The sequence below is a fragment of the Thalassophryne amazonica genome, chromosome 23 (genome assembly GCF_902500255.1).
Source record: "Thalassophryne amazonica chromosome 23, fThaAma1.1, whole genome shotgun sequence".
In the NCBI taxonomy this organism is placed as follows: domain Eukaryota; kingdom Metazoa; phylum Chordata; class Actinopteri; order Batrachoidiformes; family Batrachoididae; genus Thalassophryne; species Thalassophryne amazonica.
The window spans coordinates 31,475,020-31,492,481 of record NC_047125.1 but is presented as its reverse complement, the minus strand read 5'-3'; the positions used below and the strand labels follow the sequence as shown (position 1 = coordinate 31,492,481).

Sequence of the window (17,462 nt, the reverse complement as noted above, 5' to 3'; positions counted from 1 at the left end):
TGATGACAATGTGTAAAATGTGTCACGTACAGTTCTGGACATGAAGCTGAGATTTTGGAAGGTCACAGGTCCTACTGGTTGATCTTAGCCATCAGGTTTTCCATCTCCGGACGCGCCTTGAAACGAGCCTGGAAATCAGCCTCGGTGTGCTGAGAAGATGGCGAGAAAGGTAATGCCAACAGACAAAGTCTTAAATCCACAGCTACAGCAAGTTCTCACAAGATCACATCATCTTTCCCGAAACGGAACCAACAACAACCCACAGGCAGTAAACAGTAAACTCTTAATAATGTCGTTTTATGAAATGATCTTATTTCATGCATTAACAAAACACTCTGAACAGCAAATCAGGTCTGTTCACTGTTTTTATTTAAAATCCCCATATTGTTGTAAAATACTTCAAAATTAAGAAGCTGAATGTGTTTGTGTGTATTGTATCAAAGAAAATGATGCTCGCTGGCTGTCACTGAACTCACCTGCTGCACAGACAGCTGCACTCCCTCAGGCTGGTTCTTTAAGAGAACCTCCAAGAAGACCGTGCACAACGTGGTGTCCAGAAAACTCAGCTACACACACAACACACACACAATTAGACCCCAAAACATAAAAAAAAAAAAATCCTCCAGATGTTCATGCGTAAGTGTTGACACACAGAGAGAAGTGAGTAATCTTGCCTGCACCACTCGCTCATGAGTCTTAAGAACAGCATCGATGAAGATCTTGGTTCCTTGTTCCGGCATTAGCAGGACCTCTGTGGTTTTGGTTGGCAAAGCGTAGCTGCACGGTAACAAACAAAAGACATTCAACAGCTTGTGTATTGCCAACATTTTTTAAATACGTGTTCACGTTTTTTGTACAATTTCCTGCACGTCAGCCTTCTCAAGGTTATGTACGTTTAATATTTAAATTAATAATGGTTAATAGTTTGGAAGGCACCTGTAGATTGAGTGAGTACAGCAAGGTGATAACATAATTTCAAAAAAAGGAAAGCAGCAAATTAGTAACAGTTTGACATTCTCCATTATGTGGATGCTGAAAATGCATCAGCGACTTTTTTTTACTATTATTATAGTGCTTGTTGCCTCATCAGCCCAGGTATGTTTACTATTTCTTAACCACACCAATGATAAATGACAGACAAAATAATAATAAGAATAATAATAGTAATAATAAATCCATTAATTTGTATGTCAATAATCATTTTGGCACTTGTGCAGAGCTCTGATCTTGCGCTTAAGATGTTTAAAAAAAATTACAATTTGCAATTAACCCCCAACATGAAGAAACACGTTATCTTTTTAAACGCTCAAACCAACAGTTACATTGAAAACTATTAACTGGCATAATGAGGACAGTTACAGTGGAAACTGATTACATTTTACCGGCGAAGCCTCTTGGCAGCATTTCCAGTTGTGATCAATGTCAGATTTTTTTTTTTTTTGCGTGCAACATCTCAACATGTGTGCACGTTACTAAAACATAGTGAGGTGGTGATAAACGTTGGACCCTCCTCTCACCATTCTGCCACTTTGATTTGGAGCCGGTTGCAGAGGTTGTGGATGTATTGAGCGTAATGCTCCACCAGTGTCATGTCGTGACCCCACACCTTCACATTCAGAGTTCCGTACGCTGTGTCAGTCTCCTCCACCAGCGGCTTCATCTGAAGTTTTTCTCTCCTTTTCTTTGGCTTAAAAAAAAAAAAGATGAGCATGAGGTAAGTTTCTCTTCATGACAGCTGCCATCAATTGTAAGAGTGTTTGAAATAAAACCAAATACAGGTCTTGTATGGATGACTTAATTATATCATTTTATAAAAATTGGTGTAGCAATGGGATAAAAGTGCATCAAATCCAATGTGAATTTTTTTTTTAAAAAAGCTTAAATTACTCATGATCAAACCTGTGACTGGCCTGAGGGAAAACATGATATATATTAAATATATATAAAAATCTTACCTCTTCTTGTGGTACAAGATGACGCCACCTACCGATCCCATGGGTTGGCATGCTTCTATACTGTCTGTGGTGAAGTGAAACCACGCCGTCTGGAGAAACAACCAGTCAAAAAGACTTCAGCTAACACAGACGACGGGCGCTGCATATTTAGTTATTTCCAGCAGAGGGAGTGTTTGTAAATGTGCAAAAACCAGCTGTGCAGACCCGCTGAAGTACATCCTGAAATATGTCATAAAAGCTGATAATTCTTCTATCGATGAAGTTCTATCTGATCTCACCTCCGCTCCATCAGGGGACGACACACATTAAAACCTGTTGCTTAATGTCAGTTCTATATATTATTGTCAGGAATTAAAAATATCCTGTTGTGTTTTTATCTCCAAATAAATTTAAAGAACTTCAACTAATAATTACTTAGCAGCCAATGTGACAGTTACCGTTTCAAATATTTATGTGTGTGTGTGTGTGTCAGGGAGGAAGGTCAAGTGGGTCATACCAGTTTTTACTCTTTTACTTAATCTACTTTAAAACCTGTGAACAACCTTAAAAGGGACAGCTAACATTGTGTTTAAAATGAACAGTCCTGCTCAGCACATTAATCACAAAAATATACTTTTTAATTCATATGAATTTCTGACTGCTTACCACACACAGGGCTCTGGATGGATGGTGTGGCCCTGTAACAACAAAACATCACAGGATGCAACTATCTCAGTTAACTTAGACATTTTTGAAGAGGAAAAACAAACTTGTTGCACAAGAATTTTACATTTCAACTGCATTCTTATTATGAAAAAGGAGAGGCGCTACTCTATTATTTTAAATTGGTTCATGCATTAATTTCCACAATTAACACACAGATTTATGTCCAAAAATGGAATAAAATCGGTCATCACATTTTTAGTGTCTAGACTAAGAAGATATTCACTCAGCCTGGTCTTGACTTTCTTGAGCCAGTACATCGATGCCAATTATCAGACCTGTCTGACCCACCAAGGAGGCAAGTGTTTTAATGTGGGTACAGGACTGACCATCAATAGATCAACTGACAGTTGTGTTCCTTGCTCTTAGAGGCAACTTACTTATTTAATCTACCCAATATTACAGGTCAGGAACGGCTCTAATCCTTAGTTTTGAGCTTGAAATTTGTCAGTTGCCTCTTGAAATGTTTCAACGTTGTGATGTCTCCCTTTGTCCCACGATAATCAGAGTGGTTTGTCAATGAATGCTGTACTGTGAAAAAAGAAACATGGCACCTTATGAATAGCCACTTTATTTATTTTTTCGCCATTCAAACTCAGCCCATACAGCCACAAACTAAAGGAGCCGATGATGAGTTGCACTGGTTCACGTTGTTCATAATCAAACACAAACATTATATTTAGTGTGAGTTTTACAGGCACTTACAAATGCATTCACAGAAATACATAATTTTACAGATTCTATACTACACTAGCAAAATACATTTACTTTCAATAGTTTTTAATTAGTTTTAATAGTTTTTAACCTATTCAGTTTTAGTCATTTCCTTTTTTTTTTTTTTTTTGAAGACTGCAAAGGAAAGATGACAACTCGTCTTTTTTGTGCTATCCTCAAAATGTACCTGCTGAATGTCACTCACTCACTCACTCATCTTCAACTACTTATCTGAAATTGGGTCATGGGGCCAACAACTCCAGCAGGGAACCCCAAACTTCCCTTTTCCAGGCCACATTAACCACCTCTGACTGGTAGATCCCGAGGCATTCAAGGCCAGTGTGGAGATATAATCTCTCCACTGAGTCCCGGGTCTTCCCCAGGGTCTCCTCCCAGCTGGACATGCCTGGAACACCTCCCCATGGAGGTGCCCAGGGGGCATCCTTACCAGATGCCCGAACCATCTCAGCTGGCTCCTTTCAATGTGAAGGAGCAGCGACTTTACTCTGAGCTCCTCACGAATGAGCTTCTTAACCTGTCTCCAAGAGAGACCCCAGCCACCTTCCTGAAGAAGCCCATTTTGGCCGCTTGCCCCCGTGATTTAGTTAATTCGGTCATGACCCAACCCTAATGACCATAGGTGAGAGTAGGAACAAAGACTGACCAGTAGATCAAGAGCTTTGCCTTTTGGCTCAGCTCCCTTTTCATCACAACACTACGGTAGAGCAAATGCAACGCTGTCCCTGCTGCACTGAATCTCTGGACAATCCCATGCCCCACTGTCCCCTCACTCGTGAACAAGATCCTGAGGTACTTGAACTCCGTCATTTGGGGCAAGACCTCATTCCTTGCCTACCCGGAGTAGGCAATCCACCGGTTTCCTGTTAGGAACCATGGCCTCTGATTTAGAGGTGCTGATCCTCATCCCAACCACTTCACACTCAGCTGCGAACCAATCCAGTGAGTGATGGAGGTCACAGGCTGAAGCAAACAGGACCAGAGAGGAGTACAGAGATTGGATGGCCCTGAGAAGGGAGCCCCTCACTCTATACTCCTGACCCGTAGTACCTCCCACAGTATCTCCAGGGGTACCTGATCATACCTCTTCTCCAAGTCCACAAAACACATGTAATCTGGATGGGCATACTGCCAGGCACCCTCTAGGATCCTTGTGTGAGTGAAGAGCTGGTGTATTGTTCCTCTTAAGAGGTTTGACTACCACCTGAACCCTCCTTTCCAGCACCTTGGAGTAGACTTTACTAGGGAGGCTGAGTAGTGTGATGCCCCTGTAGTTGGCACACACTCTCTGGTCTCCCCAGTTTGCCACTGTTGAATGCGCCCTTTTTAATTTTATGTACTTGTTGAATTTCCAAATAAACCAGCTTTTTTTTTTTTTTTTTACTATAACACAGTAATTACAACATGACTTTTTACTCATTTAAACATTCCAAAAGTACAAAAATAATTTAATCATTCGAAAATAAAGGCTTACCGGTATAACGACGGAACGATTTTACTGAATACAAACTGTTGTCGTGTTAAAAAGGCCTGAAAGTGAAATAAAACCATTAGTTAATGTTCAGGTCATGTTTATAGACTAGCTAACACGCTAATAATAGCCGGTTGTCAGGCTAACACTCCAAAAGACGGCTGACGAGGCAACAAAAAAATAAACTAGCTAACTTAAAAAAATAAATTACCATTCTGAAGACGGGATTTGTGGCAGAATTTCTACTAAAAACAAACGGCGAGTGTTTCGTTCCAATTAACTTCAGCAAATTAAAGTGAAAATACCGTAAACACATCAACTGTTATGCTAACGGAAATGAATGTGCAGAAAACCGGAAGCCAATCCGTCTTCTTTAAAGAGCGTCCTGAGCGCCTTTCCAGAATAAACATTCCGCTGTCGTTTTGCTTGAACAGCAATCAGAAATGTACTTTGGAAAATGTTTTTTCATTGCTGCAGCGCTCACTAATAATATATATATATATATATACACACATACATACAAAAATAGGCTAAAATAATATAAACCATCTCTGTAAGCCTTTGCGAGCAAAATAAATAAATAAATACAATAAAAATATCTTGTAACTCAGTTTTACAACAGCACACACAATGCATCACATCAAAAAAAAAAAGAAAAAAAAAAAAAAAAAGTTTGCTTGTATGAAATAATACAGCCGTCACCTGCAGGACTATTCCAGGACGTCCACCGTGCATGATGTGTGCTTGTGTTTTTGCACACACAAACCTAACACAAAATCCTGATTGTTTCAGCAAACTTTATTAATGTGTCTTATTTTGGCTCTTCACAAAATGACCCGTATCAAAATTACAACATTTAATACTTTAATCTGAACAAAGCTCACTTTATTTTAAAGTGCAAAAACAGCACAGCAAAGAGTACAAACTGTGCTTTAAGTACTTCTAATGCACAACTAAGCGAAGCAAGCAAAGTCGTCCCACAGTGCAAACTCTGTCAAAGAATCCGTGCAAACCCGCACATGCACTCTGGCTCAAATCTCACATCCTCAAAACACATGAATGAATTCACAATGCGTCAACAGCATCAAATGTTTAAACAGAACCACAAAGTCAGGAAACATCCTTCAGGAGTCACCTTCCGGTGTTCCCACAAAGTTTCATGTGGAAAAGTAAAACAATGAACTTTAAATATTTATTCTTCTATTTTCAGATCATTTATTGGACGTGATGATTCTGTCAAGCAGCGGTTTCTGAGCTGTAACATGCAAAAACCTGTCAGTCATCAAAACAAACAAGAGCATATCTGCTAATATTTGCACAAAAAAACAAAACAAAAAAAAAAAACCCCGCACAGGTTTTACGGTCAGCCGCAGAAAAGCTTTTACTCATTTTTCCCCATCAGGCGACAAATGGCATGCAGAGGATTTGACCAAATTCAACCTGAAGCATTCCAGTGACATTGTTTTGGACATACATTCATATTTATGCATTTAGAAAAACATGTCGGAGGTGAAGGCACTGCAATGAAAAAAGGATCAGACCATTAAAATAGAAATTACCACACACGTTACATTAACAGAAAGTTTTCTAAACTGCAAAAGTGAAAGTTAACACATTAAAAAAGTGCTTTTAACTGCCTTTTCTCTGTGCATGTGACCTCACTTTGTTCTCTTGCAACATTAAAATCAACTCGGTGACGTTTAAACCCTTTGGACGGCGTCATTCATCACAGCAAACGTCTGGTGCTACCGAGAAACTCTCACAGGAATGCAGTCACGTCTCCTCAGACTTCAAGTATCGCCAAGTTGATTTTAATATCAAATCAGAATAAAATAAATAAATAAATAAAACAGATGGCACTCAGGAAAATGCATTTTTTAAACTTTACAGTTTTGAAAATGGCAGCCAGTTGATATAACGTGCGCGATGCTTCATTGACATCAGTTTGCCATCCTTCGCTCAAAGTTACATTTTAATCCGGGACACCAGCGTTTATAAAAGTGATTTTTGCAACGTTGAGACATTTGTAAAAATGAACCTGTACGACAGAGTCAAGAACCAAACTGAGAATATTCCAACTGGTATTTAAACTAATCATAATAATTAATAAACAAAACAAAGGAAGTCATTTATAAAACATCACCATTGTCCTCCTCTTCTTCATCATCATCATCATCGTCGTACTCCTCCTCCTCTTCCTCCCCTGGGCTGTACAGCTCGTCAGCCACGTCATTCTGGTTGTGTCCTTCCTCTCCCTCCTCCTCGTCCTCCTCCTCTTCCTCCTCATCATCATCACTCCTGATTTCGTCATCACTGCCGTCAAACTCGTCCTCGTAATTTTCCTCGTCTACAGTCTCTTCCTGCTCTTCGTCATACTCAAGTGGTGAAAGAGGACCTGGTTTGGGGGAGGGGGGATTTTTAGTTTTTCACACTCAGTGTGTCTTACAAATCTACTCCCAAAAAAAAAATCTGACAAGAAACCACACAAACGGGGGAGACGTTCTTACACAGGGTGTTGATGGCAACAATGATATGAGATGCCAGCTCGTCCTGAAGAAACGTGTGCATTTCTTCTTCCATCGTCGTTTCCAGACAGTCTGTCATCATGTTCACGTATTCTGGGTAGAAGAGGGTTTTCTTCAGCTGCCTGCTGCACCTAAAGCACGCGCGTGCACACACACACACAGTGTGTAAAAAACATTTTCCAGCTAACAAATCATCATTGAAGATTCTAAGGTTAATTAACAGCAGTAGTAGGAAAATATTTTTTGAGCCTACTGGACAGGACCAGTAGCACCAATTGTGTTACTGGTCCTCCTGGTCCAAGGTAGTGGCCCCACGTATTTGGAAGCTTGCACTATGACTGCTGGGATAGACTCCAGACCCCCGTGACCCTTAATTGGACTAAGCAGTTGAAGGTGCGTGTGAACCTCTGACGGTGAGCCTCAGCGTAGCATTAATCGTCACATCATGTGCATGTATTCAATCAATATTGTATTTGTAAATCTACACCATGATAAAACGCTTTCATTTTGTGTTGAATGTATGTAAAGTAACAAACATTTGCTTACATGATCCTCTGCTTTTATGTGAATGTGTATGCTTTGGCCGAAGACGGACGAATTTTACCGTGCCGGGCCCGGAACTCCCGACTTGTCATTGACAATCACACAGTCAGTTGTTCTGTATCACTCACACACAGTATGCATGTTTATCACGCTACTAGCCAGCAGTACACTGACTGTATTCAACAAGGAAAAAAAGATTTATTTTAAAAATAGTTGATATTTTCAGTTCCTCACTTGGTATGCAAGTGATGTATGTGTTGTTTTTCAGATCTGAAATGACATATGTACCTGTTTTTAAGAAGAAAAAGAAAATCAGCCCTCCCTCGCCACTTTTTCTGATGTCAAGGATGATAAGCTAATTTTTTTTTTTTGCTTGTTTTTTTTTTTTTTTTTTTTTTTTTTAAATGGGGCCCAATATTCAAATAGCTTCATTCACAAAGTCATTCATTGGTCTTGTCAAACACTTTTAATCACTAGACCGACAAGCTTTTTAACTAGACATTAGTCTAGCGTGGGAAAATATCAACTAGACATAAGTCAAATGCTACTGATCCGTGTCTTCAGTGGATTTCTCTACCCCTTAACAGACAAAATACATAATCAATTAAAAGCTGAACTTACTGTTTTCCTGTTGTGCTGTAAACCTAAAAGAGAAACAAAGGGAGAAGTCTGAGGGAATATTCCGAAGAAACCCAAAAACCCCTCATGCTGCCTTTAAAAATAAATAAATAAATAATCTGTTAAAGGTGTCATCATCTCTGAATTTTTTACAATTTAAATCATGAAAAGGATTTTCTTTGGTATGGCCATAAATTTGTTCCTTAGTGTTCAAATAAACACATCACAATTTTTACATTGCCAATAATCACCAAAAATCACCTCTTCTGGAAACAATTTAGTATTTTAACCCATATGGGTTAAAACTCTGAACATGCTTCACATGAACTTTTTGTTGGATACCTGCTGGATGGGCAAGAGAATGCTCACACAGCTCAAACATGTTGGTTGTCAACACAAACATTTTCACTTTACAAACTCCCCATATTTTGCCATTGATCCCCCCCCCCCAAAATAAATACTTTACTAGCAATAACATTAGCTGTAACTTTGCAATATACCACAGAAACAACAATACTTTACAACAGAATTCAACACAAAGTAAATTGTATCAATTGTGTGGAAAGTCAAAGAGGAAACTAAGCTTTTAATACTGATATTATTACCAAATAATATAAGATTAAGAGTTGAAATTTATCTTTCAGTGAATGCAGAACCAGCTGGGAGAGGACAGTCCACTCGACTTTTGTCGTGTTCCCACGACAGCGTGACAGATGATAATCCCCCCCTCAGGGATGAAGACAGTATCTCATTTTCAAACTGTAACGTTTCAGTCAGGAGCCCCAGAAAAGTCTAAGTCACTTCAGTGCAATCAGCTCCTCCATTAATCATGACACAGTAAAATCCCCAGTGTAAAACTAACACTGACCATGTTGAATTAACATTGACAGTGTACATATGTACACTGTCAATGTTAATTCAACACTGGTGATTTTACTGTGTAGCATTACTTTGTCGTGGAATTGTGTGCTGATCCATCATCCGGTAAAGGACTCGAGTCCACTTTCTTAAATGAACACATTCCCTGTCAGATTGGAACTCTGGATATTTCAGAGGTGCATCAGCTGTTTGGAGACCTGCACATTATGGGCCAGAAACGGGAAAAACCTCTGACACCGTGCGGAATGATGCAGCGCACCTCAATGAAGTGGAACGGGTCATTTTCCTGCACGAGCACTCTAATGCCGGAGGTGACGGCCTGGAGTCGGACCTGGTCCTGGCGGATCTTAATCATGTTTCTTTGAATCGTCATTTTGTTGGCGTCACATTGACTTTTCGTGCAATCACGCAGCCTGTCGATGAAGACGGGCACTTTTTCTTTCATCTGCTCGCCCAATCTGGTCAGGCTCTGGTCAATGTCATCCATCAGCTTCTGCAGGAGGGAAATGATTGAGAAAGAGAGAAAGACTCATCAGGAGCAGCGATCTACAGGTGCATCTCAAAAACAGAATTGAATGCTGTGGAAAAAGTTCAACATTTTTGTCAGTTATTACAGAAAGTTAAAAAAAAAAAAATTCTATTCTAGATGAATATTTCAAATTCAAAATTCAAATTTATTAATTTATATAGCGCCAATTGACGACAAACTTGTCTCAAGGTGCTTCACACAACATAAAACAACAAAAAAACTGAATTAAAAAAATATAAAACACAATAAAAAGATGACCATAAAAGAATACAAGAATAAAAACACATCATAACACTTATGATAAAACAGGGAAAATGTGACTTAAAAGTCTCCACAGTATTAGACTGCCGAATGTGTGCCGGGAGATCTTTCCACAGAGCTGGAGCACGGCAGGAGAAAGCTCTGTGACCGGCAGACTTTTTATTCACCCTGGGAACACATAGAAGTCCTGCACCCTGAGAACGCAGGGCCCGAGCTGGTACATAGGGGCTTACTAGGTCAGCCAGATAGGGAGGTGCAAGTCCATGAACAATTTTATAAACTAATAACAGTACTTTAAAATCCGATCTTGCATTAACTGGAAGCCAGTGCAGGGACGCCAAAACAGGCGTAATGTGGTCAAACTTTCTGCTTTGTGTCAAAAGTCTGGCAACAGCATTTTGAACCAGTTGAAGACCCCTAATCCTGGACTGCGGTAAGCCAGAAAATAGAGCATTACAATAGTCCAATCTAGAAGAGACAAATGCATGAATCAAAGTCTCAGCATCAGCCACAGACAGGATGGGACGAATCTTCACTATATTTCACAAATGGAAGAAAGCAGTCCTCATAATGTCTCTAATGTGGAGATTAAAGGACAACGTAGGATCAAAAATTACTCCGTATGATGTATAACACACGAACCTAAGCTAAGTGCTAGCTGATCAAATTGATGCCGATACCTCGCTGGACCAAGAACCATAACTTCAGTCTTATCAGAATTTAAAAGTAGGAATATAGGTATATTTGAGTTGTATTGAGAGAGTAATCTGTCCAAACCACGGGAATCGAGCCAGGACTGGATCCAAATATCAAACCAAATATGAAGGAAATCTACTAAAGCTCTATGTGAGAGCTACTGTAGCTCCAAGCACATCCCCCGTTACGGGTGTCTGGTCCAAATACTGATCATAAGTGAAACCACTCCTTTCACATTACCCGGTGTGACGCTACAAACCGCTAACCTCATAGGTGTGTGGGAATTTTGTACCTTATTCTGAACCTCCTTCTGCTTCTGCTCATCAAGTCTTCTCTCCGTCAAACTGAACTTTCTTTCAGCCCTGCTCAGCTGCTTATTCAGCGTGCCCTGGTGAGCAGAAACGGGAACAAAATGTTAAGATTTAGAAATCATGATACTGTACAAACCCCCCCCCCCTCCAAAAAAAAACACTTTTTTCTGCAAGTAAAATAAGGTGTCAAATAAATTCAACTTAACCCCACACCTCCCCATCAATTCTGACTGATGACACAAACTGTGTTTAACTGAAAAAATTAATACACAAATAAAAATAAATATACAAAAAATTCTACAAAAAGTCAAACTGTGCTGTTTCCATGGAGGTACAAAACTTGCAGATGCAGTGAAAAATGATACCACAGACGAATATTAAGGGGACACAAAAAGGCCTGAAACTAGTTGGTGTTCAGATGGTTAACATCAAGAGGATTTTTTTTTTTTAAATGTTTCAAAATAGTTGCTTCACATGTTTCAAAGTGGCTTCAGTGTTTAGAGGTTCAACTGCACCTGCACTGAGCCCCAGACGGCGGGCCACATCGGTGCAACCTAACTGACACACGATTTACAAAACTACTTCTGCGTCAGCACTATTGATACATGTCAATTAATTACTATTTAGTTATCTGGGTATTTGACAGGTTTAATTCAACCAAAAACACAGTAGTGACATGGAAGCCTCTACGTGGAGTCATGTGACTCACTCATTCACATCCACCATACAAACAACATTCAGCGGCAGAGATTCCAGACTCACCGCGATATTGTGTGACAAACAACAAAAGGGTGAACAAAAGGCTCATAAACACACAGCGCTGTGATTTCAAGGTAACGCAATCTTATTAAGAGCTTTCTAAGAAACTTCAACAACACAAAGTACATCTTCAAAAGTACCGTGCTTTTATCAAATCTGAACATGCTTCACTGTACTTCAGAATTATTTCCAAACCTGCGCAGAAAGCATGTGAATGATAAAAATCATACCTTCAGATCTTTCATTGTGTTTTTTAGGGTCTTGATTGTGTGTCCCAAGTGTGTCCCTTCAGCAGTACAGGCATTGCACACACACACCTTGTCATCGATGCAGTAGTATCTGGAGTAAGATTAAGACCCCCCCCCCCCCAAAAAAAAAACAGGTTAGAAAGCTACTTAATAGTTACTTATTGGGCAACTCTGTTTTAACCTTTGTCAGTCTGTATCTTTTTTTTCCAAATATGACAACTATTTTAAAAATAAGCATTTTAAAATATTTGCCAACGTGCGAGCATATCTGCAGACTTGAGTCTATGTCAGCTGCTTACCTGAAGATCTCATCGTGATCAGGGCACTTTCTTCTCCAGAAGTCATTTATGGGATCAGTCAGCAGGTGCTCACGGAATGCCGGGAGCTCCAGATGTGGCTTTATGTGTTCGTGGCACATGGACACCTCACACTTCAAGCATGTCTTGACTGCGACCGTAGAAACGGCAGAAGAAGAAGCAGTCGCCCCCTCTTCGGTCTTCTCACTGCTTTCTGAGGACCCTGCTCCTGCTGCGCTGCTGTCCGCTACCTCTGCAGTGGCTGCAGGACAGTAGTCACATGGAACGGTGGCCTTTCCCGGCTGCCGTGCCATGAGCAAAGACGTCAGCTCACTCGACATCAAGGCGGTGTCGGGTGCAGCGGGAGCCCTGCGTCGATGACGGAGATCTTCTGCGATATTTCCCAGTTTGAAGTTTTTCTTCAACTTGATGTTGCATCGGTGATTCTCGCGGCACTCTGGACAGCGGAATCGACCTCGCTCACCCTGTCGCTTCAGGCGGTCAAGGCAGGTTTTGCAAAAGCTGTGGCCGCACGGGAGTAAGAGGGGATCACGGTACAGGTCCAGGCACACCGGGCAGGTGAGCTCGTCCTGCAAAACACTGGAGTGCTCTGACTGAGCCCACGCCATGCTGACAGGAATAAGGAACTAGTGGAAAATCACTGATGAAGATGGACCTGAATGGAAAAAAAGCAATCAGGAGTAGAGATGGAGCAGGAATCTGAGAGGAGAGGTGAAAGATGGCAATGGGTCAGAAAATTTTGTCCTTTGAGACTGAATCTGCGTCAGCTGCCTGAAACTGGAAAAAAAAACAAAACTAAATGAAGACCACGCTGCATTCACATTTTGGTGGTGAGCAGCAGATGTAAACCAGATGTTACAAATGATTTTAAACAGAAGACGCCGGAAAATTCCGCCACCTGCTAGCTGCGAGAGCAAGAGCCACACATCGCAATGTTGAGCACCATCAAAAGTTATAAATAAATAAATAAATAATAATAATAATAATAAAAAAATCACTTGTTGCTACAACTAAAGATTATTTTTACCACCAATTAATCTGTCATTTTCTCAATTATTAATTTTTTGCTTCCTAAATTGTCAGAAAATAGTTTTTTTGTGAAGAATGTATACCAAATCCTACGATGACATCCTCAAATGTCTTGTTTTGCCTACAACCCCTGGCAATAATTATGGAATCACCGGCCTCGGAGGATGTTCATTCAGTTGTTTAATTTTGTAGAAAAAAGCAGATCACAGACATGACACAAAACTAAAGTCATTTCAAATGGCAACTTTCTGGCTTTAAGAAACACTATAAGAAATCAGGAAAAAAAATTGTGGCAGTCAGTAATGGTTACTTTTTTAGACCAAGCAGAGGGAAAAAAATATGGACTCACTCAATTCTGAGGAATAAATTATGGAATCACCCTGTAAATTTTCATCCCCAAAACTAACACCTGCATCAAATCAGATCTGCTCGTTAGTCTGCATCTAAAAAGGAGTGATCACACCTTGGAGAGCTGTTGCACCAAGTGGACTGACATGAATCATGGCTCCAACACGAGAGATGTCAATTGAAACAAAGGAGAGGATTATCAAACTCTTAAAAGAGGGTAAATCATCACGCAATGTTGCAAAAGATGTTGGTTGTTCACAGTCAGCTGTGTCTAAACTCTGGACCAAATACAAACAACATGGGAAGCTTGTTAAAGGCAAACATACTGGTAGACCAAGGAAGACATCAAAGCATCAAGACAGAAAACTTAAAGCAATATGTCTCAAAAATCGAGCATGTAAATTTCCACAGTCATTGATGATATGGGGCTGCGTGTCAGGTAAAGGCACTGGGGAGATGGCTGTCATTACATCATCAATAAATGCACAAGTTTACGTTGATATTTTGGACACTTTTCTTATCCCATCAATTGAAAGGATGTTTGGGGATGATGAAATCATTTTTCAAGATGATAATGCATCTTGCCATAGAGCAAAAGCTGTGAAAACATTCCTTGAAAAAGACACATAGGGTCAATGTCATGGCCTGAAATAGTAATAATAGTTAATAGTCCGGATCTTAATCCAATTGAAAATCTTTGGTGGAAGTTGAAGAAAATGGTCCATGACAAGGCTCCAACCTGCAAAGCTGATCTGGCAACAGCAATCAGAGAAAGTTGGAGCCAGATTGATGAAGAGTACCATTTGTCACTCATTAAGTCCATGCCTCAGAGACTGCAAGCTGTTATAAAAGCCAGCCGTGGCGCAACAAAATACTAGTGATGTGTTGGAGCGTTCTTTTGTTTTTCATGATTCCATCATTTATTCCTCAGAATTGAGTGATTCCATATTTTTTTCCCTCTGCTTGGTCTAAAAAGTAACCGTTACTGACTGCCACAATTTTTTTTCCTGATTTCTTATAGTGTTTCTTAAAGCCAGAAAGTTGCCATTTGAAATGACTTTAGTTTTGTGTCATGTCTGTGATCTGCTTTTTTTCTACAAAATTAAACAACTGAATGAACATCTTCTGAGGCCGGTGATTCCATAATTTTTGCCAGGGGTTGTACAACCCAAATATATTTATATGGAGAAAAGAAATTATTAAGGACAACAGGAAAAAAATTCCAATTTAAGGTAAAATAAATGTTTCTATCAACTAACTTATTAATAGCTTCAGCTCTACAATACTTGTTAGATGTCACCAAAGTTCTTCACACCTGCAAATGCTACAAAAAAGAAAGAAAGAATGAACGAAAGAGAAAGGAAAACTGAACTTGGGAATTTCACACTACTCTGCTCTGTTAACTATGACCTTGTCTGTGATCAAACTTTTAGTTTCACCTGACTTTGACCTCACACACATATATATATGTGCATGTTAGGTGAATTGGAAACTAAAAAAAAATTGCCCAGGTCTCCCTTGTAAAATAGATCTTGGTTAAATAAAGTTTAAATTAAAAATACATTATTTATAGTGCTTTTCAGTTCAACGTCATACACGAAAATGCCTGTATTTGGCTGTCAGCTGATTATTTCCTGAACTCCTGGAGTGCCAACATATTGAGCAAAGCTAGGACAGAATCAAGCAGTTAAATTTTCCATAGGTTTCCCGCTTTAGTCTGAAATACTTATTCCAAGTAAGACTGCAGAAACTTCGAAGTTCCGTAGTTGTCTGGAATGCAGCATAAATTCAAATGAATGGAGATTATTTTGACCAAATGTACCATGTGCTAGATGAATATAACTTAATAATAATATAACTTAACAACAACAAAACACCTAAAAAAAAAAAAAAAAAAAGCCTCACAAATTTTAGGTATATTATTGCCTATCATGTAATAACATTCAAAATTATACACATTGAAAGAATAATTCATATACAAAATTTATACTGTGTCTGCACAATGGTGCTTTCTATCAAAATATATTCATTCACGTTTGTTAAATATATGAACATTCTTCTAAATAACTTTTGATTTACATGTGTAAATAGTACTGTCCGGCTCTGGTCTCATTTAGACAGAAATTAACTGCAAATATTACCTAAATGACACAAAATCTAGAAATACTCCACATTTTTAAGACTTTATTATAACTCAAACTATATCATGCAAGACAGTTGAGTAAATTCAAATCGTCCAACATGGCCCCGTAACCACTGGTTTGGCTAGTTTTCCCCAACAGTAGGTTCAAGAACCCAGAAGATTTCTCATCTAACCTAATGAATGCCCTTATAATTCAAACTGGGCCTCAAGTCAAGCAGTCAGCGCCACTTACCTTCGAAGGTGTGTTTAATTACAGGTGGTTCAGGTATAAAGCGGATTTCTGAGTCGGCTAACCGCGACGCACCTGTCGTGCTATTACCCGGACGCTATTCGAACAAGCTTCACGTTTCGCTTTCGGAGTCCTTAGACCGTCCACTAATCGCTGAGATACCAAATGTTACAGCCACTTAACATTTAGATTCACATGTAGAATTTTCGTTCTGCAACAAAACTAAACAAACGACGTATCGACACCTTCACGATGCCCTGGCTGCTGAAACAGTTCCGACTCACGTGTCAAAAGCGGTCACGTGATTTCTACCAACGAAGCTTGGTAGGGCTCTGTTAGAAATACACACACACACACACACACACACACACACACACACACACACACACACACACACACACACACACACACACACACACACACACACACACACACACACACACACACACACACACACACACACACACACACACACACACACACACACACACATACATATATATTATACAATTTTGGAAATTTCTATATAGAGAAGGATGAATTTTATGTGGTGTCATTAAAAAATTGTGCAAATGCCTAATTCACTTCTAGGTGCTAGTGACCTCTTGTGGTGCTTGTTTTAAATAGTAGCATTGCTATCTTTTTATGATCTTTTATTTCTTGTTTTATATATACATATTCATGTTGATATTTTATGTACTTCTGTGAAATTTATGTTTGATATAAACTGATGGAATTGAATTTCATAACTTAGGCTAACCTCACACAAATATGCAGTCAGTCGTTACAAAACACTTAACATCAGATGAACTGAACAATTCTAAATATAGGACAAAATAATGCATTACAAAAATATTCTAAAAGGGGAGATAAAAGCAAGCAAGTGGTTTCGTTTGAGTGATGATCCCAACAGACATAATTTATAGATCATTTATCAGTGTTGATTCTAACTTCTTTTTTGTAAACCTCAAAAAATTCTATATATATATATATATATATATATATATATGTTCTTTTGTTTTTTTCTGAAATATCGTTCTTGCATGCTGTATCGCGAGATTTCCGTGTTGCTGCGTGAACGATGACGACGGCGGGAAAACTCACCACGGCGGGAAAACGTAGCATGGTCACCACCACCACACTTGTAATATGATCGTCACCAACTGA

At 39.4% G+C, this 17,462-nt stretch overlaps 2 protein-coding genes across 5 annotated transcripts in view; both read right to left on the bottom strand.

The window, feature by feature from the left end:
• Positions 1 to 5,213, bottom strand: part of mrpl48 (mitochondrial ribosomal protein L48) — a 44,049-nt gene extending 38,836 nt beyond the window's left edge. The window contains exons 1-8 of the mRNA XM_034164619.1: positions 5,072 to 5,213; positions 4,864 to 4,919; positions 2,601 to 2,632; positions 1,956 to 2,044; positions 1,518 to 1,687; positions 675 to 777; positions 477 to 566; positions 31 to 149 (exon numbers count right to left, since the gene is read on the bottom strand). Coding sequence (XP_034020510.1) covers positions 72 to 149; positions 477 to 566; positions 675 to 777; positions 1,518 to 1,687; positions 1,956 to 2,044; positions 2,601 to 2,632; positions 4,864 to 4,919; positions 5,072 to 5,176 — 723 coding nt within the window. The 5' untranslated portion in view covers positions 5,177 to 5,213 and the 3' untranslated portion in view covers positions 31 to 71. The remainder of the gene's footprint in view (positions 1 to 30; positions 150 to 476; positions 567 to 674; positions 778 to 1,517; positions 1,688 to 1,955; positions 2,045 to 2,600; positions 2,633 to 4,863; positions 4,920 to 5,071) is intronic.
• Positions 5,214 to 5,640: 427 nt separating this feature from the next.
• On the bottom strand, positions 5,641 to 16,586 carry zgc:92594 (uncharacterized protein LOC436996 homolog). Of its 4 annotated transcripts, none has more exons than XM_034164726.1 (8): positions 16,299 to 16,586; positions 12,529 to 13,245; positions 12,212 to 12,320; positions 11,204 to 11,299; positions 9,685 to 9,918; positions 8,550 to 8,572; positions 7,368 to 7,516; positions 5,641 to 7,255 (listed from the first exon to the last, which is right to left on the bottom strand). In XM_034164726.1, exons 2-8 carry the CDS (start codon positions 13,152 to 13,154, stop codon positions 6,990 to 6,992), a joined length of 1,503 nt encoding a protein of 500 aa, XP_034020617.1. In that variant the 5' UTR covers positions 13,155 to 13,245; positions 16,299 to 16,586; the 3' UTR covers positions 5,641 to 6,989. The 4 variants fall into 4 exon arrangements, with proteins under 4 accessions (XP_034020617.1, XP_034020620.1, XP_034020618.1 ...); XM_034164729.1 differs by having other exon boundaries at positions 7,368 to 7,507; XM_034164727.1 differs by having other exon boundaries at positions 12,529 to 13,201.
• Positions 16,587 to 17,462: the final 876 nt, after the last annotated feature.